Source organism: Chinchilla lanigera, unplaced genomic scaffold, assembly GCF_000276665.1.
Source record: "Chinchilla lanigera isolate Chin_1 unplaced genomic scaffold, ChiLan1.0 scaffold00030, whole genome shotgun sequence".
NCBI lineage: Eukaryota > Metazoa > Chordata > Mammalia > Rodentia > Chinchillidae > Chinchilla > Chinchilla lanigera.
Genome location: NW_004955431.1, coordinates 17,607,254 through 17,629,753, shown reverse-complemented (window position 1 = coordinate 17,629,753; position 22,500 = coordinate 17,607,254). Strand labels below are relative to the sequence as shown.

Here is a 22,500-nt window from a genome sequence, read left to right as displayed (position 1 = left end):
CTTGAGTACCATTCACTGTGTGATTCCTATTAGAATGCCGACAGAGAAACAATCCCTTTTTAGCAAACCATGTGCCAATTCAGTGTCATCACTGTAATCTCGTCTATAAATGTCAATGCTACATTCATATCAACAAATATACAGGAGAGTATTTCAGAGGATATTATTGTATTAGTTGAATCATCTATTCCTTTTGATTACAATTCTATTACAAGATACAATTTCCAAAACATGAACTCCAGAACCATAACTGATAACTCTTGCTATAGGCACAACAAAACAATTAGCCATCAATGGTAATATATTTTAAAAGAAATGTAGACATGAGGTTTTTAGCTTTTAGGATGAAGATTTCGAATTCCACACCATTCAGCTTAACAAAGATAAATCTTCTAACAAAAATGTGGTGAGATTTTACTAGTCATCGCTTAAATTCAGAGATAAGAGCTTTGTATGGAAGTTTTCAAAACTGTTAATTCTATTAGCATTGAAAAATTCACTTTCTTCACCTAAACATGAGCATCTGTAAATATATACAAACAGATATTCCACCCTGAAGGAAAATAATGTTGATGTATCATTCACCAAAATAATAATGTGATACATCAAAATTGCAATTGATTATATTTAGTATACACATCTGACATAAAAAGTAAAACAAACCAAAAAAAAAACAGCAAAAAGATTATAGAGAGAAGGTATTTGTGTATTTTCCCCTTCTATTTACATGTCACTATTACTTTAAAAAGAGGACATCACTAATACATTTTCAAGTGAAGAATTATGGAAAATCATAATCTACAAGATTCTAAGTTAATATTTGCATCAACCAGAGAACGATGATATATCAGTCAAAAAAACTTCTAGGAAAATCACAATCAATATAGTCAACCTAAACTTGAAAATAACTTAAAGTACTTGGTTATTACAAGCAATTAGGTAATTTTAATATCACAACTTTTTCTTACATCCTAATGGAAAAATAACAACCCTTGTGACATCAAAAAATGTAACTACTCTGTCTTTGAAATGGAATACTGAAGTTTATTTGATATATTTGGCCTAACTGGGGAAAAAGATCATTCATGCTCTTTCATTGAGATGAGTGTAAAATTACTAACATCGATGCAAAAATTTACTAGACCTCAAAGAAAGGGCCTACATGATGAAACTAACTAGCAAACTTAATAAAAAGAGAACTCACTTGGGTGCCCACTTCCTGCAAAAAGGAAGGTGTTTAACAATGACGAGAGCTTTGGCTATTCTTGCGTGTCTAAGTATACAGAGCAGCAGGGCATTTACAACATATGTGTGCTTCCTCCAAAGGATAATAGATTCATGGTGTCTTATGTTGAACCTAAAAATTCTGAGTGAGAGAGAGAAGCTTATTTAAGAACAATTTTTGGTAAAGGAAATCAGAATATAAGAAAAAAAACTAAATCTTATTTCCTTCTTTAAGAAACTAACAAAAATAAAGCAAAGCTGAAGTTACAGTCTATAATAAAGCCACACAGTACAATTTTAAGATATCCTGTATCATTCCTTGTTTGTTTTGTCTTTAAAATGTTTTTTCCCCAATGCCAACAAAGAGCAATGATCCTTGTAATAAGTGTGATTAAGAAATAGTTGTTTTTTAGAAGATGGTCAGCAGATTTTTGAGCAATAAAGTCAATACTTTTTTCTTTGGTAGACTTCTCTGGAGAAATGAATGCAAACATCCACTTCAGATTTAGAAATTCAATTTTACAAGGGAAAGTAAAATTAAAAGGATAAAAAGGGAGCTAGGAAGTACTCACCTCTTCACGTAATTTTATCAACTGCAACATGAATGCACAAAAAAAAGATAAAAAGGAAAGAAATGGCAGGAAAGAAAGATCAGTTGTGTGACAGGATACAGAATTAACATTGACAATTTATCTGTTTACATGTTTAGCATTTAAAAATCACAGACAAACACATTAAAAGAACCTAAACATAGACTACATGCAGAGTTTTTTGAACGAATAAAGATCACTTTCTCACACTGTCACATTAAACAAAGAGAATAGTGTGAAATTCTCTTTTAAAGTACATCTAAGACACCATCATGAAATAAAGGGGAACGACTTCATAGAAGTCTATATTATAAAGAAAGAAAACAAGTTTACTGTTCCTCTCTTCTAAGAATGTACCACTGAAGAGGTTTTGTATATACAAGTTTTCAGGATGTTTCTCTATTTGGAAACTTGACAACTGATTTCAGATTTTACCAACAAATGAAAATGATTAATAGTTCAGGTGTTGGTTGCAATAAGCATTTAAAGTAACAAGCTATTATGTGGGTATACAATTGCTTTAGGAGGTAACACTGTTCTACTTGAGAATAAAGTATGCCAGTGTAGATAATATCTATTTAGGACACAGTACCAGGAAACACTTCACTATTCCTAGAAATATTGTACACACTGGAGTTAATTTCTAGATTTTTATTTTGCTTGCTTTTTGTGACTACTGCAATCAGATGACATATTTTCATTTTAATTTTATGTTTCTTCACTTGTCAGTTGCCTTCATCTTGTAAATCCAGCCATCTCAAAGCAATGAGCTCTTTAATTCATCTGTATTGCAATGTATTTTCACTAAAGTAGCTTCAATAACCACTCCTTACTTATTTGTATGTATTTGTATCTCCTATAATATTTTAATTTTCCTTCATAAAACATTTTTCTATTTGCCTTAAATATAACACAAAACAAATTACTTAAGTCTTTAGAAACAAGGAAAATGATAGAGGCATATATTTGCTTCATCTTTTATATTTGACACTATTCTAAACCACAAACAATTTTGTAGTTGAGATGACTACCAGATTTCTGCAATGAACAGAAATTGAAACCTATGTTTTACAGACTCTAAGCCATATTTTAGGTCTGAAATTTGCATCCTCAGCAGTTCAGCTCTACAACTGATAAGTTTTAAACATCCAAATATCTGTAACATCTGTTTTAGCACTTGACATATGCAAGCCAATAAATTAAGCCATTGCTTTGGGAGAAACGTGTTATGAATTGCTCACTATACATCTTTCTAAGAGTATCATGTTTACTGACATAGCGAGGAATTCTCAATGCTTAATGCTATTTTTGTCTCAAATTCAAGGCAGGCAGTATGCATTCCAGCTTATTCTATAATTTCAATTGTTATATGAAAAGTATCTTAAGTACAAAAGAATGAGACTTCAAAATGTTATGAACCCTTTATGAAAAGAATATAGAGTTTATTATGCAACATCTTACTATGTGTGTAACAAAAATGAAACTTTTAATATTAAAGTTTCAAAATAGACAAGAAATTGTCATTATTTTTCCTCCACAACCATGCAGGATGTATGAGCAAAATATCTCATTCTTTCACATGGGATGTCTCAAGTCCTCCTCTAGAAGAAATAAAATTTTAAACCAAAATACCTGGCCTATCACATATCGGAATCTTTCTCTTTGCTACTGGAACATCATGGGAGAAAAAGGCAAACATTAATTCTCAGGAAGAGACGATGTGGGAATTGATCGCACAGCTCTTTTCTTCTGGGGGCACCATTCTTCAGTGGACTATGATACTTAAAGGGGCAAAGTTTAAAACTACTCCTCAGCAATGGAGACCATTTGGGCATGCCACCCTGCCATAATCAATGAGTGTTTAAAAATGCTACCCATTTGTTTTTTCAATAGGTTCCAAACAAAAAACGTTCTATCTTGTTTGTGCTGCATGGCTGCATTCAAGCGCCACACCGGATTTGTAGCTAAGCGAGGTAATGGGAGGGTTTTAATCTTTATCTTTTTTTTTTTCTTTTTCAGTTAGGCCAAGAATTATTCATTCGAGTAAACAAAAGATAGTCCATTTTGAAAATTAGCAATGCTTAGAATAGACTGTAAGTAATGATTTCTATTTTATCGAGTTATTAGCTCCATCCTAGGCGACATGAAAGTGTGTGCAATGCCTCAATGTTGAGTTAAGATAATCAACATCTTTTTTGAAACAAAGATTTTTTTTTACCCCTAATGTAGAATTTGATACAAGAGGTAATCTGTTCCTTTGTGGGCTGAAAAAATCTGGTTTACGCTGGTTTGAACCAGCGGAATCTCTTGTGGTTAAGCCTTCTGCTGTGACTGAAATCAAAACCGCACTGCAGAGCGTGTGAGGGCCTGCGCGCGCCTCTGTGTGTGCGCTGCGTCATGTGACCCCCACAACTACCGAATTTTTTTTTTTTTTTTGAGCTGATAACGGGACTGCCGTCTCTGTCCGCATACAGATAACGAATAAATGCTGAACTCTATTAAACGCCCTTTACACATTATCGTGGGTCGAACACACAATTTTCTGAACTTATGATGACAGTCTATTTATTTTGCTATAAACCCTCAGCACGTAACGAACAGATTTGTGCCTGGTAATGATCTGCTCTGCCAGGGCTGTATGAAATGATACCGACCTTCTTTAGATCTTGGGGAATTAAATTGACCGACTTCACCCCCTGGTCTGTAGCTGAAGTTTGACACACTTTATGCACAGCAAGCCCAAATCAGAACTTAAGAAAATCTCGTATTTAAAAATTAAGCAATTATTATCTGCTAAATATTGCCTTAGCACAAAAATTTCCACACGTTTGGAACTATCCTACTATTTGTACATTTTTTGAGTCTTATGCATAGGATTTACTCAGTCATGGATCAGTATAATTTTGCATATGATAGCTGTGAAGCTAATGGGGCTCAAATCTAGAGCTTGGGACATTTTATTTGTTCCATTATTCTACTCCACTATAAAAAGTTTTATGATCTTTATTCTACAAGTTGGTTTTTTCCTGTTTTGAAAATGGTTTCCATGGGAGGAAAACAATTTAAGAATGTTAAGGTTTCCATTCCCCAAACAGCATCATTACATTGAAGAACTCAACTCTCTCAAAGATGTGGAACGTTGCCATATTGAGTGGTAAATAACTTTAAAAGAACAGATTGGTTATGCTTAAGACAACAGTCTTTATAAAGCTGATAACAAAACAGCGCTCAAAGGTGCAAGGTAGATAATTTTGTCCCTTTCTTGTAAATCAAGAATGAGCTGTTATTTGATTGAATGAAATAGATATGAACCAGAAATGAACTTATACAAAGCAATTAATTTGTAATAAAATGAAATGTGTATTGTATGAGGGAATTAAGAAGCGTTTGAAAAATTCCAATTTTCTGAAATGCTGGCATTCCCAATCATCACAGACATATTAATATTCCTACTGGTGAATTAGGTAAATGTTTATATACCTAAGAGTACATTAATTTAAAGTTATTTGAAATATTATAATCACATGTATTAACAGGTTTTAAATACCTAAAAATTGCATCATAAACTGTCAGGATGAGAAACACTAGTTACTGTATTCATATTTGTCTAAATCTTCACAAAAAAAAACCACTGTAGGCTGGATATATATAATGCACTGAAAACAACTACTCAGTACTTTGTTTTACCTGCCTGTAATCACTGCTATTGATTCTTTTATTTTCATTTTCTGATCTATATATAATTTAATTGACAAATACATCCTAATTTCAATTAAATGAATACTGTTAATTTTATCTCATTTTGTTTTCTCTTAAGTTTTACTTATACGTTAAAAGTTCATCATAAATATATGAACAAGTAGTTTTGAAAATCAATTTATCAACAATTAACTTGAAATTAAGTTTATTTCTAGGGCAGGCCATTTTTATAGAAATTATAGATAATCCTACCTGAAAACACTCTATGTTCTTAGTTTCTGGCTACAAAATTTAATATGAAGAACTAAATTAAAATTTTTTCTTTCCTAAAAGAAAGATGTTTTGTTTGGATACTTAGTCTAAATGAATACCGATGCAGAATAAGAAGTTATTTTCAAGCAACCACATTTGGTTAAGGAGATATTTCAGTTTGAGAGATTCTAATTCCTATATTATGACAATTATATGACAAAGAGTCTCAAATAAAACTTAATCACTTCATCATCATAGGCATATTTTGCTATACTTAGTAACAAAATATCCATAAAGTAAAGCATATTTTTTTGAACTTTCAAAGATCAAATTTTTGACTGAAAAGTTCATGTAAGTAATAATCTAACAGTTACATATTCTCATGATTATAATTTATCATACTCTATTTATTGAAGTGACAGTTCCTTACAACTAAACTTCAGGTTATCCAATCACTTTCAGATTTTGTAAGTTTGATTTATACAAGTCCAGGGGAATTCTCTGCATAATCACTTTAAAGTGACAGAAATACAATTTGAAAAACTCAGAAAATATGGACTCAAATCTATTTTTATGGAATAGTTTTCTTTAGGCATAAAAATCATCTTTATATGTATGTAAGGCAAATATTTTAGGCACATAAAATGTCCATTAAGAGAAGTGAACATGCTTTAAAAAAAAGATTCCTGTCATGGAACTACAACATCCATTACAATAAAGGAGTCTGAGTTAGACAGGAACACCCCCTTCTTTTCTGTTTCCTCTACATTAGGCAGTAGTTTCAAATGAGAAAAAGATCTATAGCTTTTTAAAGAACTGACATGGGAACTACGCATTTCACTTTTTTGCAAAATCGATTATGCTTTTTTACAGCAGATAGGAAAGAAAATTATGATTCATTCATTCATGAGGTATGAGCAATCCAAATCTCACTTTTATAAAAGGAGAAAATATTTTCTCTCTCATCTTCACATTATTTAATCTACTATGAGTAAAACCCCTTCATCACATCATCCTTTTATGTCTGATGCACTATTTTTTTCTTTAGCTATTCTCACATTTCAGTCAGAAAAGCTGAAATCCCAAGTCAAAACTGAACGTGTTTACATGTCTGAACTCAAGCTGATAACATCCAAATAGTGGAGCAAGTGAGAACTTCATCAAAACCAACAATCAGCTCAGTGATTCTTCTCCCCTTTTTGAGGGGTGGGTGGAGACCGTAACGTTCAAGCAATATCCGTGTTTATAAAACTAACATTACAGAAGATAATAATACAATCTCGGCAATTACAATCTATTTGAAATGGTTAACACAATTATGCAGATTTTATATGAATCAAGCGCTATGTTTCACTATGTTATTAAGTGTTGGTTTACCCAAGGAATGACTTATGTTCAATGCTATTTCAGCAGAGCAGACACCTTTACAATACTTGCCAAAGTAACATTAATGAACACATTCAGGTCTTGCTTGTGAAGTTCCCTGTCACCAATCCGTCTCTAGGGGTGTTTGAGACATTTTAAAAATCATCTCTACACTGAAGTGCTTGAAACATTCCTTTAAAGTCATATATATTATCAATACGAATTTATGAAGTCTGCAGTATTAATTCAAAATAAAAGAAGTAGGACATTAATTAGACTCATGGCACTACTATGTGATCCAATAAGAACTGACAGCCAAGTTGTAAGGCGCTTTTAAGAAAAAATTGCATCTTATTTTTTGCCTATGCATATCTTAAACTGCAAAAAAGACTTATCCTATTATTATTATTACTATTATTTGACAGAAACAGGTCTCTATCTGGGTATCCAAGTTTCACACTGGTGCCTATAATTTGCATTTTGGTGAATGTATTTTTAAGAAGCTACACAATAGGAGACTGAGCTGCGCTGTTGAATTTTGAAAGCTTACTTTCATTTGTTTTGCTGCAAGTGTTGATTTAATTATACTGCATTATTATCAAAGCTGTATTATGTACTTTTTTATTCCTTCTACATGTGTTTGAGGTGAAGACCTTGGCTTTGTCTGCAAACAGTGTGTTTCAAGTTATTCCTTAAGTACTAAATAATAAAGAAAAGAGAAGAAAAGATTTTTTTAAAAGATAGCAGACAGTGATCACAAGGTAAAGGGTTAAATGTAAGATCTCCAAGAAACATTTTGAAGTTGATTAAGACTCCAGCTTTGCATTAAACAGTATCGCTTCCACATGAGTTGCTGCTAATACTGTTAAGGAGCAGCTTGAGAGCCCAGTGTGCCTGTGACCTCCTTCACCCTCCAGCCACCCACCGGGCCTTCCTGATTAGCATTCTACCTGGTTCTCTGAGGAATTCCCATCATCCCCTAGGAGCTCATTCCGTACTTCGTCACTGTAGGCGATCCGTGACCTTTTCTATAAAACAAAACAAAAAGGGAAAGAGTGAGATGAACGTTAGAAAGTAAAGGCTTCGAAGCATTACTGGTATCAAGGCTTATCATCTCAAACCTCGAGAGCCCCCTAATGGAAACCTATTGGCAAAATCTGCAAACCAAAGTTGTGTGAAGTTCCCTGAACTTGAGAAGTTTAGTAAAAATTTGAAATTTTCCAAAATGTCAATAATGAAAAAACTGCATTGTGCAAATATTTTATGAATATTCATAAAGGGATCTGAACATGTCCATTACTCCACATGTCATCATTTGAATAAGAACATTAAACTGAAAGAAATACAGCTAAATAGCTGTATATCTATGGAACAGAGATTAAAATTAATACAGATGCATAGAGGGCCTTTAACATTGTAGCAGGAAATGAACTGTACAACTTAGGGTTTTTAAAATCTCTAATTCTAGGATAATAATTTTATCTCCAACTCTACTCTAGAATGCCTGGACTAACACACACCTATATTTCTTTCATTATTGTGATGTTTCTAACCAGAAAGAGAGGGGATTTAAAAGCCCATCTCCCATGCAAATGATAATTTAAATATATCTGACTTCTCTATAAATAATAGCTTAAGGAAAAGCAATAGAAGAGTATGTGCGTACGTGTGTATGTGCATGTGTGGTAAAGCAAATTAAGTTTCCCAATCCCAATAAATAAAGGAAAGCAGGCTATGAGTCAACCTTTCCCAATCCCAGTAAATAAAGAGAAGTGGAATATGAGTCAATATTTCATGCACTGTAATTTTGTTTTATAAGAAATCTACCCTTGCCTATAAAGTCAGAGGGACATGTCTGCAGTTCAAGCAATTCACAAGTTATCTAAATGTGCACACACTTGGGAAAGCTAGGAGGCTTTGAAAATTAGTTGTGAAACTAGAGTGTAGTCCTCAGTTCCTACTTCATCTTTAATATTTCCAACCCAAACTTCAGATTTACAAGCGAATGCTTTCTGGCCTTTTCTGTATCTGAACTAATTAAGCACAAAAAATCATTTAAAAGTGATGAGGAAGGGGATCAGCAGGAGGGGCAGAAAGGGAGAGGGAGTAATAGGTAACAGATGATATGCTAAGTGCAGGTACCAACTTCCCCAAATACCACTCCCATCAATATGTTTATTGTATAAAAAAAAAAAGGCAGGTAGGAAAGAATAATTTTGTCTCTCAATTAGGGTCTATGTTTGGGACTTGAAAGTTTTACCTCTTTAACTGTGATCTGAAAAGTGTCACCGTTTAAAAGGACTACCCTTAATCCATGAGCAGAAGTTAACGGTAAGGTTTTGGTTGAATTTGGAGACTAGTGAATGAGTTGCACTACCTGACCACACAGAAATCATAATATGTTAAACATAAAACCATATTATACTGGAATTGAAGAGGAACTCAGACAAGAACACCAATAAGCTTTACTTCACTTAAAAGAGATTGTCTTAACTGGGGTTCCTGACCAAACCAAAAACCAGAAAATTATCTCAATTCTCCCGAAGATGGCACAAAAGAGAATTTAGTTCATTACATACAATGAAGGCATAGGCTTATGGCTCTAGCACAACCCAGTTTAAAGAGACGTAAGTCAGATCAATAACAATATATACATATAGACAATCTCTTTTTTCATAAATGGAAAAAATCAATTTCATGGAATTCTAAAGATAGTTTTGGTTAAACTGAGACTAGAACTGTAGGGTCCTGACTCACAGTTGAGTGCTCATTCTACTTTAGAAAAACTCCTCCCTGTTCTATTATTTGCTAGATCATGGAGGAAAAAGGCACAAGAATTACAAAGTGTTTCCATATAAAGGAAATAGTGGAACCCCCTTTCAGTCCTGAGTCTGCATGCTATGTCCTACTTCCCTACTACAAGTATATATTTTATATCTTAGCAACTGCAATAAGTCTATAGGTAGATAAATGCAACTGCAGCAGGGTTGCAGGGAAAACAGCGAATTGGAGAAGTTAGGTAATCGGCCTGAGATTGGTAAAAACAATATGCATTTGTGAACACACCAGATGTTTTACCACCACACACAGCATATATTAAATCTACTTCTCTTATTGTGTTTCCTAAAGCAACTGTTAATTAACTACTTCTATTGATTGTATTAAAAATGTTAAATTACAGAAAGTCTGCTTCATGTTCTTAATACAATATTTAGATCAAGTCAAAGCTTTCTTTTGCCCATTTGGATATCCCCACTATAGTAGTTTCAAACTAGCTAAGCAAAAAGTATTTTACAGCATTAAAGGAAATGAGAACCTTTAAACAGGCTGTGGTATCAGAGCTGCCTTCTTAATTATTCATTTCATCACTATGGGGGACTAAAACATTCCACAGTGTGCAAGAATATCATATAGAGATTGTTTTTGTTTTTCCCTTTTTTCACCAAAATACCAACAAATTGGCAGAGATTGTTCAATTACAATATATTCTTATTTTGATGTAATATTTTGATGTAGTACTTCAAAATAAGAAAATTATAAATGTATATCCCTGAATATCTGATCTTTTTTGGTTAGAATGCTCTGCTTTTGAAAACTAGCAATTAAGTATATATAAGTGCTCGGCAATACAGCACTAAGGATTCATCTACAGTGAAGGGTGGTCCCTATAAATGTCATTTTTACCATTGGGATGGCAAAAAACTGGTCTTTTGGGAAGCTTTTCTGTATGTAATTAAGCAATTACTTATATTAATAAGTACCTGCATAATGCTTTCATTTAGAGGACTCAAAGTTAATAAAACTGAAACCTCTATTGTATCTTGATAAATCTAAAATATTTTTATTTCATTATCAACAATATAAAATCTGTACTTTAGCCAAATGCAAGCATGAGAATTTGAGTTGGAAATGTCACACATTCAGATACAGTTTGAAGGAACCCAATTCATAATGCATTTTATAAATAGTTAATGACTTCTATACATAAGCTAACCAGGCAAATCAAGAAATTGTCAACATTTTTGTCTTAGTTGTCAGTTACCACTGTCTACTGGTGCTTTGTATGTGGCTCCTGGAGAAGACAGAAGCTCTATGCAGTTTGTAATCTACTGCAATTTCTGGTCTATACCATAAGGGTGGAAAAGTGTCAACTGACAGTATTTGCCACACACACAAATTCACATATGCGCACGCACAAAGGTTGTTAAATACAAAAGCATGCTTCAGTTTTAGTTGTGTGCTTACATAAAGTGTATTCCTTCTAACTTCTATATACTTTGGTGGACTAGACATAGATGGCCGAACATCTACAGAACATATCTGAGCAAAAGTTTCACACTAACAACTGACTGCTAACCCTAAGAAGTTTAATATGCAAAACTTTAGTGGCTATTTTAAACTACTGGCAAAAATGAGTCCTTGGTTATAAAAGCGAGAATTATAGATTCAAGTAAATGTTCAGTTTTTCATTTGGTACGTGAATAGCATTTTTGCATACTGATTGGCTGATTTTCTTAAAGTCAAGTTCAACAGACACACTTATTCAGTTCTGTCTAGAAATCTGTCTTGAAATAATCTACTTGACCCAAACCTTAACATTTCCCACTGAGCTAAATAGGTTTGTGGACGGGCACCAATAAATTAGAAACAAAATGGATTAATTTATTTTAAACTAATTAAAAACTGTGATCTGTGGTGCTGCACCTTGTATGATTCTATATATGGAACTGGGTAAACATAGCCAGAATGAGGATTCTACAACCTACCATACACAAAAACATAACAATGAAGTTGGTTTATTACTAAACCATATATAAGAATTTAATTTCCATGGTGTGCACATGGCAAAGCAATTGCTTAAATTGCCTCACCTGGGAATTTAATACAATGTTATCATCAGACCAGCCACATTGTAAATAGATTTATAATGCTTTCCATGTGCTGTACTCTGTTGCATATGAATTAAGTAATGATCTGGTATTACAATAAAATCAGCTAGTTCCCACACCTGGCAGACAGGATATTTCACTAAATTAATACCCATACAGCCACATCACAAGGCATGGGAGAGGAAACCAACTCAAAAGCATTCAACTTGAGTTGACATGGGAAGCAAATACTCTCTGGCTATGTACAATGTCACTACATTGCTCAAAACAATCTGTTTCTAACATCTGTATCACAGAATTAGGACTTTCTCATTCCCATTCAATTTTGGCCTAATTTCCTTCATTCAGTACTTTAATTACTAATCAGCAATCCACAACATTCACAAACACTAAAAAAGCCCTTTATTCTAATCTATGTGCTGCAGACAGCCAAATAATTGATATAAAGTGCAGTATGGTTTTGGTAAGTAATGAAAGAACAGCTTGTCCTTCTTCCTAATCAAATTGGTCTATAGAAGAAATGGTTAATAGATTGCTCCATAGTTCTAAAACAAATTACACAGTCTGGTCAGACTTTTCCATTGCTTCTACCATGTTTTTCAGTCTCCATATATTTTAATAATGCCCAAGGTTACCAGGTGATACATGTATTAAAAACTGCTATGCTTTCATAGCCAAAGAATTTAACTGCTCCAAAGAATTTAACTGCTCCTGTTACAATTAACACTTCGGGATATCTATAGAATACCATGAAATTATATTTATTAGCTAACCATATAATTGCTGGCATTTTTTACCTAATTTATCTGGTTCTAATTAAATAATATCATAGTACTGTAATGTCCATATGGCATTTTCAAAAAATGTATCTATCTTTGGCACAAAGTATCCCATTTTTATCTTCATTTCTATTTCTCTCTGGCCTATCTCAGCATTTAGCTGCACATCCCACACCAGGACCCAGTAAGAGTCACCAATGCAAGTTAAGAAACGTAAAATTATACTCTGAAGGGGAAAAAATTAGAAAGAGCTTATGAATTTTTATCCCAGTGATGTCTATAGAATTTAAAGTTAAAATCTATCATACTGCATGATTGAGGTAAAGGTACAGTAAACTCTTAGGTAAATGATCACTTGAAAGTTGTCAAGATGAAAAAACACAGGACACTGAATGAAAAGGACAGAGACAACAATTTCACATGTAATCTTCATCAAATTAAGTCTCTTGAATATCTGTTTCTGTATCTCTAAAATCCTGGGATTATGTACTTATTTCCTAGGCTATTTTAAGGATTTAAATATTATAAAGGGAAGCCTATCCTAACACAATGGCTGTGGCAACTTTACAAAGCATGCTCATCTGAGTAACAGTTGATAATAATGGAAAGGACTCAATAAGACTAATACTTATACACGGCTAAGAGTAAAAATTAGTGCATCCTTCTTGACAAATGATTTGCCAATATATTCCAAAACTAGATTTTAAAAGTTCATGTTATTTAACCCAGTAGTTCTGTAACATTGTTCTCTTCAATCTTTTATTCTATGCTACTGCAATTATTGGATGGCTTCCAATAGTAAAAACTTTACTACAGTTCTTTAATGTTATCAGAGAAAGTAAGTGCCAATCTGCTTCTTCTAAGTGATCATTCCACTAAAACATGGCTCAAGGGACTGTTTTGAGTTAAAGGTCAAGCTCACTCACTTGGAGAGTGCACATGCTACATGCCATCAATACTGTATCATTAATAAAGGGAAAATACACTTCCAATCTATTATAAACTCACAACCAGTGGACCATATGCAAGCCAACAGAGAGAAAATACTACTGTGCCCTGCTGCTAGAAAAGAACTATAGAGTTGGAAAAGCAGGTTATCATGGGAACATAAAACAATCTATTGTTTTTCAGTATACAAAACTAGGGGAAAAATTTGAAATTAATTTTTGTCTTTTTTTTCATAACTATTCCTTTATTATTTTTGCTTGTATTTTCTTTTTTTCTTACAAGTACAAAATATGTTTACAATTTTCCATTTTTGGTATGTTTATAGATTTTTCAAAATTAAGTTTATTGGTACAATTTAGATATACATAAAGATATTCATCATGGGGAATTTGTACTTGTACAGGATATATTTTGATTCTTCTTTTTTCCCAGTCTCCTCCCCTCCCTCTACTCCTCTTCCCCTCCCTATTTACAAAGCTTTGTTTTCATTTTACCCTTCTTTTAATCCTTTTTTCTTTTTCCTTTCTTCCTTTCCCTCTTCCCCCTCCATAGTTTCTCTTTCTTTTTGAACTATTTTTTCCTATTTCACAATACTTATTGTACATTTTGATCCTTATTTACTTTTTGCTTTTGTTTTCAAACACGTTTATCTAACAGCACAAAAAAAAAGTTTGCATGAATATTTATCTTTTGGCTATAAATAATGATATAAATTATGCCATGTTCCTTCTTATTTTTTAAAGTTCGCTATAATATCACATATGAATATTTATATGCACACAATAAGGTTAAATGTGTGTATGCACATACAGACTCACACAGAACATATGCAATCCATACAGGAGAATTCTCCTTGCGTTGCACAGTGCTAGAATAGACTTATTTAGATGAGCACCTTGGACCACATTGCTGCTATATCATTTAGTGATCTGGAAAACAGAGAGCCTAGAAATTAGGTAACTGTACTTCCTCATTTCCTCTTCCAGTATTTCTAAATTGTATCATGAAGTGTAAGTTTAACATTAACAAGTTTTAAAATGCAAAATAAGTTAGCGAGTATCATGGTCCTGTTTGCTAGCATATGCTTATAGTTTATGACTTTTGACACTGTTATTGAACACAGTATGGCTGTGTCTTAAATCATGTTAGCTTGTCAATCAACAATTAAGTTACTTCATTCAGAAAATCAGGACATAATAGAATTTCCAGATGTTGTTGTTACATCTGGAATAGTGTAAGTATGCAGTGGAAAAAATTTAATTCCTTAAAGTTTTTCTGAATATAAAATAAAATAACTCCATTGAATCTCTTTGAAATGATCAGAATATTTATTATTTTGTTTGTTAATGATATATAAACACACTACACATGCCCATTAGAAAATAGTACTCCAATAAACAAATGCTATACAGCAGGTACTTTGTTTGCATATAATTAATTTATATAACCTCTGTTTCCCTATGAAATCTGCCTAGCAATCTGCCTAGCAATGGGAAGGAAAAGTGATCATTCACTGAAAATCTGTTGATAGTTATAATTTTGAGTGATCTGGACATCTAAGAACAAGTGATATTGAGAATTCTGTAAAAGCGACATTGAGGTCACATGACACATCACCTAGACGAGGCTACACCTTTAGAGACAAAGGGTTCTAAGGCAGATGAGGGATGCACTCCTGGCCACAGGACTACAAAAGACCAAGCAGAACAAGGTCAGAGCCCTTTTCCAATGCTGCTGTTCTTTTCCCTTGACTGTACTACTATAACAGTTGGGGTCTTCCTTCTTTCATTCCCCAAAACCAAAGTTGGCTGCAGCACTCACCTCATTCTACAAAGCTGATTATGGTAGTTTGTAAATTTTGTTTCTGGTTATCCTCTTGTAATAATAATAATATTAATGAAACTTTATTATATATTGTTGTCATTAGGGTTTGTGTCTAGATGTCCCCCCAAAGCCTCATGTGGTCATAGGGTTTTTTCAGAGGTGGGTGAATCTAGTGTGTGATTGATTTGAAGTGCAATGCTGGGATTAAGGGTGAGCGATTGCTGGATCACTCCACTGTTCAGACTGGCACTGCCCTAATCCCCATAGACTGAATACAATATAAGGACAGCGAGAGGCTTGTCTCTCCCTCTTGTTCCTTTTGCCATCCTCTGCCACCATGAACTGTTGCCTCTCTGCCATGTCACCTTACTTTAAGAGCCAGCTGATTATGGACTGAAACCTCTACAAACTGTGAGCTAAATAAATTTTTCCTCCCTTAACTTTAGCCATCGGATATTTCGTCTCAGCAAGAAGAAAAAGTAAGTAAGACAACTGTCAACATCTGCAATGTTGACAATAAATTTAGGAGTTCAAGGATGACAAGTGCTTTATTAAATTGCTATTTTCTTTGATAGAATAAAACTCAGATCTCAGAGGATAAGTCACAACTATACCTACGAGTGTTACTTAGACATGTTTCAAAATTAACCTTTAAACACTACCCCATAAAACAAAAATAATCTACCCCAATGACTTAGTGGAGAACCGTAAGTCTATGAAGATGTATTAAGAACTGCCTGTTTATGGATAGGATCTGCTGATTCCCTCAGCAGTTACTCTAAATTTTAGATCGGAACTAGATATCTCACAGGCAAACAATTTCCGTAATTTCCTTCTTGGTACTTCACTTCTGGACCCACATCGTGAAAGATTCTTTACTAAAGAATAGGCTGTGTAACAGTGAGGTTATACTGCTCACAATTCAGAGATGTATATTGTCTTTTAATGTTTTATAGATAGAATCAATAAATTGTGATGCTTAGGCAATACAGGAAAGTCATTTTGGTCCAAGTTTTCTATGAAAAGATTTTGAAGGCTACTTGTATTACTAGGGTGACCTAATGGAAGATATAATAAGATATAAATAGTCAGGCCTGATTCATTAACAACACGTTCTTCCTAAAAGAGTCTCCATTTTGAACTGAAAAACAACCCTGCTTATCAATTAAATGTTCTTCGTTTTTATCTTAAACATTTTTCTACTTGTTATTTCCTTCAAGTTTTAGTTTTTCTCCGGTACCGGGAACCGAACTCACGACCTTGCGCTTGCCAGGCAGGCGCTTTGCCACTGAGCTAAATCCCCAGCCCCTCCTTCAAGTTTTAAAATATTAAACTTATCCCAGCTTTACACATTTAAAAAGTTATTTCAACCTATTCCATTCTTCCCAGATACTGCCCACCCTTTCTATCCTTCCCTTCTAAGCACAGCGTCTTGAAGGGGTATTTTATACACACTAACTGCTTACTCGGGTCCCAGCCACCTGTCAACTTACTACGAACTGTAAATACTTTCCTACTTCAGGTTTCTCCAGGATCACCAATGACTCCAGTTGTCAAACCATTGAACCAATGCATTTTAATTTAAATGTAGTTTTAAATCTATTCAAGATTTATAATGATAATACAGAATTCTCATATAACCCATACCAAGTTTGTCATAATTAATGAATCAGTTGTTCACTGTTATTTATCATTATTAACTAAAGCCCATCCTCTACTCATATATCCTTATTGTGCATATATATATATATACACAATATATATATATATGCACTATATATATATATATGCCCATAAACTAAAGCCCATCCTCTACTCATATATCCTTATTATTTATATATCTTTATTGTGCATATATATATATTGTGCATATATATATATATATGCACAATAAGGATATATGAGTAGAGGATGGGCTTTAGTTAATAATGATAAATAATAATATATATATATATTGAGGATTGTACACAGCTACATCCCAGCCTTCCTTTTTAAAGTTTGAGATAGGGTCTTGCTAAGTTGCCCAGGCTAGCAACTTAACTGGAGTCTTCCAGGCTCAGTCTCACCAAGTGCTAGGATTTCAGGCACGCACCACTGCACCCGGCTTAGATATACTTAGTTTTTAACTAAGGTTCTTTTTCTGTTCCATGATCGCATTAAAACTTTCGGAGTATATTTAGTAGCAATGTCTTCTTAGCTCCTCTTGGCTTATGACACTGTCACAGACCTTCTTCTCCTTCTCCTCGTGGTACAGGCCATCAAACCCAGGGCCCCACTCTTGCTAGGCAAGCACTCTACTACTGTGCTATATCCCAGCCCTTTTCTTTTTCTAGCTTTACTTTGATCCTGTCTTGCTACCTTGTCCTGACTAACTCCAAATTTGCAATCCCACTGATTTAGACTTCTGAGTGGCCGAGATTACAGCCCTGTGCCACTGAGACTGGGAGATATCCTTGTTTTTGATGACCTTCACAGTTTCCAGGAAAGGTGATAAGGTATTTTGCAAAATGTCCCTCAGTTGGGACATCTGTTATTTTTCTTATGATTTGCTTAGAGTGTGCTTTGGGGAGGAAAAATTAAGTGCCATTTTCATCATCTCACATAAAGGCTACATATTAGCAGCACAGCATCACGGTTGATGCTGACCTTGATCACTTGGCTGAGGTAGTGTTTGTGTGTGGTTACCCTTTCCCTCTTCCCATACTGTACTCCCTATGCCGAGCTCACATTTAAGGAGTACGGTGTTATGCTCCATCTCGTTGAGGACACAGCACCTCTACAGATCATATGGCACACTTCTGCATGTGTGATTTTTCTACTTAATCATGTATTTACATTAGTATGGATTTATGGATACTTATTTTACACTTTGAGTTATGATCCAACACTACTTTGTTGCTTACATTATTATACCAAGCTGGCTCCAACAGTCACTTTAGGTCTTTTTCTCCCTTGACCTCTCATAGTCACTTAATACTATTCTTCACTATCTCCTTGGCAGTTCTGCCACCACTCTTCTTGGAATTCCTCCTATCTTTCTAGTCTCTCCTGAGTCTGTCTTCATAACTTTTGTCTTAGTCTGCTCATAAAGTGTTGATGTTGCATGAGGTTGCTCAGCCCTCTTTTCACTCATCTGAATGATCTAAGCAACAGCCACCATTTCCAGTACCTAGAAGCTGGGAAAGATGTTTTCTCCATATTCTACCCACAAATCCAAATCATGCTGGGTATTGTAACCTAGTGGTGTCTCACTTAACACAGACAACATGGGGAAAACCCTTTTCTTTTTAAGTATTTCTCCTCCTCTTGATTTTCTAAATTTGATGGATGGTGTTTCCGTACATATGGCCTTCTTACAGAACAACCTAAAAATTATCCTGCTTTCTCTTTTACTTCCCAAGTCCAATCAATCAGCAGGCTCTATCAATTAAACCCTTATATTTTAGAAATCTGCACCTGGAACCCTTGGCCATATTTTAAGGATGTTCGTTACCTTATGCATTAGTTTAATTTTTTCCTCATCACTGTGGTTACTACATATGTAATTCTTTTTATATATGAGTTATATGTGGGATATAACTTTTACAGGAAGACTGATGTTTTCACACAGAAGCGAATAAGTATAAAGTCTCAGCTCCTCATCTTGGAGCAAAAAAAGCAGACCCCTTCAACTCTATCTCTAGCAGAGTATAAAAGCTATAAAAGAATCATTGCCTGCAGATACAACTTATTTGAGAATAGGAATGTCAAAGTAGAGAGCAAATTCATTCAACAAATGTCAATCTGCTATAGGAAAATGCTAAACAACAGATCTCTCTCCAATTTTGTTAAGTCAATGCTACATTTCTTTTTAATTTCAAATACAGGCATGTCTCATATCAGCTATTTTATTGTTCTCATGAGTTAGATATTCCTATTTTTTATTATGTAGCCACTAAAAGACCATCATTTCAAACAAGATGATGTATATGCATATTTCTTCTTTGTATGATCTGTAGACCTGAGGAATATGGATCACCTCTCTTATCTGCACGAAGAAGCTCTGCGACAAGCCTGGCATTCAGTTTGCTTTTATCTCTGAGACCCCAAATTGTACTGTTAGGCAAGAGAGGGCACTTATCTAGATTGAGCTGTCATACAAATAGATGTTTGTAAGCCATTCAATTTGTATTGGCGAGTATGCCAACAAAAACAAAACCCAGCAATTTGAAACAACAAACCTATCCTCTATACACAGGAACAAATTGCTGTATTTCAAATGAATAAGAATTACTGCAAATCACACATCCCACATATGGGTGCTTCAGAAAGAAAAATATTCTTGGAACTAACACTGTCTAGTTTTTCTGACAGTAGTCTAATACAAAGCAAATACACAGTATCCTGAAAACTAATAAATCTTTAAGAAAAACAGTAACAAAGATGATTCAGATGTTAGGAGAGTGAAGCCACCTAATAAAGTTCCAAGTCAAAATTCAGGGGCTATATGAAGAAGATGACACTGCATTGCACTTTTAGTTTGTTCTCTGGTCTATGGTCCTTCCACAAATGCAGGGCGCACTACAAAACAACCTGAGCCATGAGACCATCATTTTGCTTGAGTCTAAATTGATTCTGGCTCAGTGCCAATATTCACCAAAAACAAACAAACAAAAAAAACCAAAAAAAACAGCTTTAAAATTGAACTCACTACAGAAATACCATATCTGAGATTATTTGGAAAAATATTCAGAGTTGATTTATTCAAAGTTGATATTAATCTTAGACATTAAAGATGCTGATAAATCAATAAATATATGGTAATAAAGTTTTTATAATTGTAAAGAATAACAATTTTCCCATCAGTATCTAAAATTGTTTAATTGCTTCCTCTATTACTTTTGTTAAGCCATCCCTCCATTCATGATTTTATGTAACTTATGCTTCAGTGAAATTCAGTCTTGGACTTGTGGAATCATAAACTACTTAAAAAGAAATGACCAAATATGTAAATTCACACCTCTGATCTCACATTTAGCTGACATAAAAAAATAAATTTATAGGCCAAGAACTTCAACTGAACCCGTCATTTAATGGGTAAAAATGTAATTAGTTCAACTATTTAAATAAGTATATTTACATTCTGAAAATAAGTTTTTTTTTCAATTAAAATTATCAAACAAGAAATCAATACTCTGAATTTTCTTTAACATGTCACATGACAATGTTATACCATCATGTGTTACAGCAACAGGTACTTATGTTAAGACTTAAGACTATTAAAGAACAGCCAGCAAAAAATAACATACTCTATATGCAGAGGTATGAAAAAGACCTCCTCAAAAATAATTAAAATGGATGTCAGGACAAAATGCTTCAAGTTACCTCTAAATTTTGGTAAATAACACAGCTATATGAGAAAAATTACTTTTATTTTGAAGAGGGTTAAAAATTACTTTAAAAACATGAAAAGATGTATGATGTATCATTTCTCCATAAATTTATACATATAATTACCATTATATATAAATATATCTCATTCAAAAATGATAAAGCAAATGGGACACTGTGCTAACAATAGGTAAATTTAGATAATGTGTATATCTATGTTATTTATACTATTCTTCAAATCTTTCTGAAAGTTTAAAATTATTTCAAACTATATGTTCCTAAATGATTAAAATGTGTATCAGTGGAAGAATGGAACTCATTTTCCAACAGTAGTTTATGTCTCAGATTAGCTCAATGTTAAGTTCTTGATTAGATACATTAAGAATTAATGATAAACAAAATATAAGACTATTACTCTTTTCTAATTCAGATAATTAAAAGTGCAATTTTCATCATATGATAGTACTTTTTTTTTTTCAATACAAATATGGGACTTGAGACTGACATGGAAGCCATGTTGAGCCCCGACAACTTCAGGAAGCTCCATGAGCCACGCTCTGCACCCCAACCACTGCAGGAGCTGTGCTGAGCCCTGGACAGCTTCAGAAAACTCTGTGAGCCACACCCTACACCCCCACCTGCACAGGAGCACAGCTGACCCAGATAGCTTCGGGAGCCTTGGTGAGCCACTTTCCCACCCTCCTACTGTTGTGGGAGTAACACTGGGCCCTGGGCACCTTTGGGAAACTTGGTGAGACATGCGCTGCCCTACAACATTGTAGGAGTGATGCTGAGCCATGGACATCTTTGGGTTCCTCTGTGAGCTGCACCGCACCCTGCCAACCCTAATGTTGCGGGAGCAACCCTGGCCCTGGTGAACTCCCGGAGTTTCAGTGGGCTGCCCTCACCCCCGACACTATTGCAGGAGTAATGCTGAGCCCTGAGGAACTACAGGGCCGCAGTGAGCCACATCCTGCCTCTCCACGATCATGGGAGGAATGCTGCTCCCTTGTGAACTTTGGAAGCTTTGAAAATGTCAGAACAAAGGAGCAAAATGCAATCTCAGACCTCCAGCCAACCCAGAAAAGTCCAGGAGGCACTGACATAGAACATGGAAGTCACACACATGAAATTTCTGAAATGACAGCAACTGAAGTAAAGAAACAACTCCATCAGGCCATAGAAGAAATCAGATCAGAAATAATCTCTGAGGTAAAAAAATAAATGACAACAATAATGAAAGAATTGTGCAGCACATCTAAAGAAGACATAAATAAAAAGACAGTGATTGTGAAAGGAAAGATCTCTTAAAAATAAGAAGGAACAAGAAAATAGCAATTCATCAGCTATAAGAAGAGGCAAAGAAAAACAATATAAGACTTATATGAGTGAATGAAACAACAGGAGTAAACATGGATGACATAAAAAGACTATTTGCAGAAGTAGAAGCAGAAAATTTCCCAAGCATGGGAGAAGACTCTGACTTACAGGTAACTGAGGCATACAGAACTCCAATTAGACATAAACAAAATAAGTCTATACCTAGACACAAAATAATTA

The 22,500-nt window shown here is 34.2% G+C and overlaps 1 protein-coding gene across 7 annotated transcripts in view; it reads right to left on the bottom strand.

Moving 5' to 3' along the window:
• Positions 1–22,500, bottom strand: part of Vti1a (vesicle transport through interaction with t-SNAREs 1A) — a 368,205-nt gene that overhangs the window by 281,056 nt on the left and 64,649 nt on the right. For 5 of the 7 annotated variants that reach the window (XM_013515815.1, XM_013515816.1, XM_013515819.1 and 2 more), the window contains exons 4-5: positions 8,081–8,158; positions 1,797–1,817 (exon numbers count right to left, since the gene is read on the bottom strand). In XM_013515815.1, the coding sequence (XP_013371269.1) occupies positions 1,797–1,817; positions 8,081–8,158 (99 nt within the window). The remainder of the gene's footprint in view (positions 1–1,796; positions 1,818–8,080; positions 8,159–22,500) is intronic. The other 2 variants (XM_005387765.2, XM_005387768.2) reach the window with 1 other exon arrangement.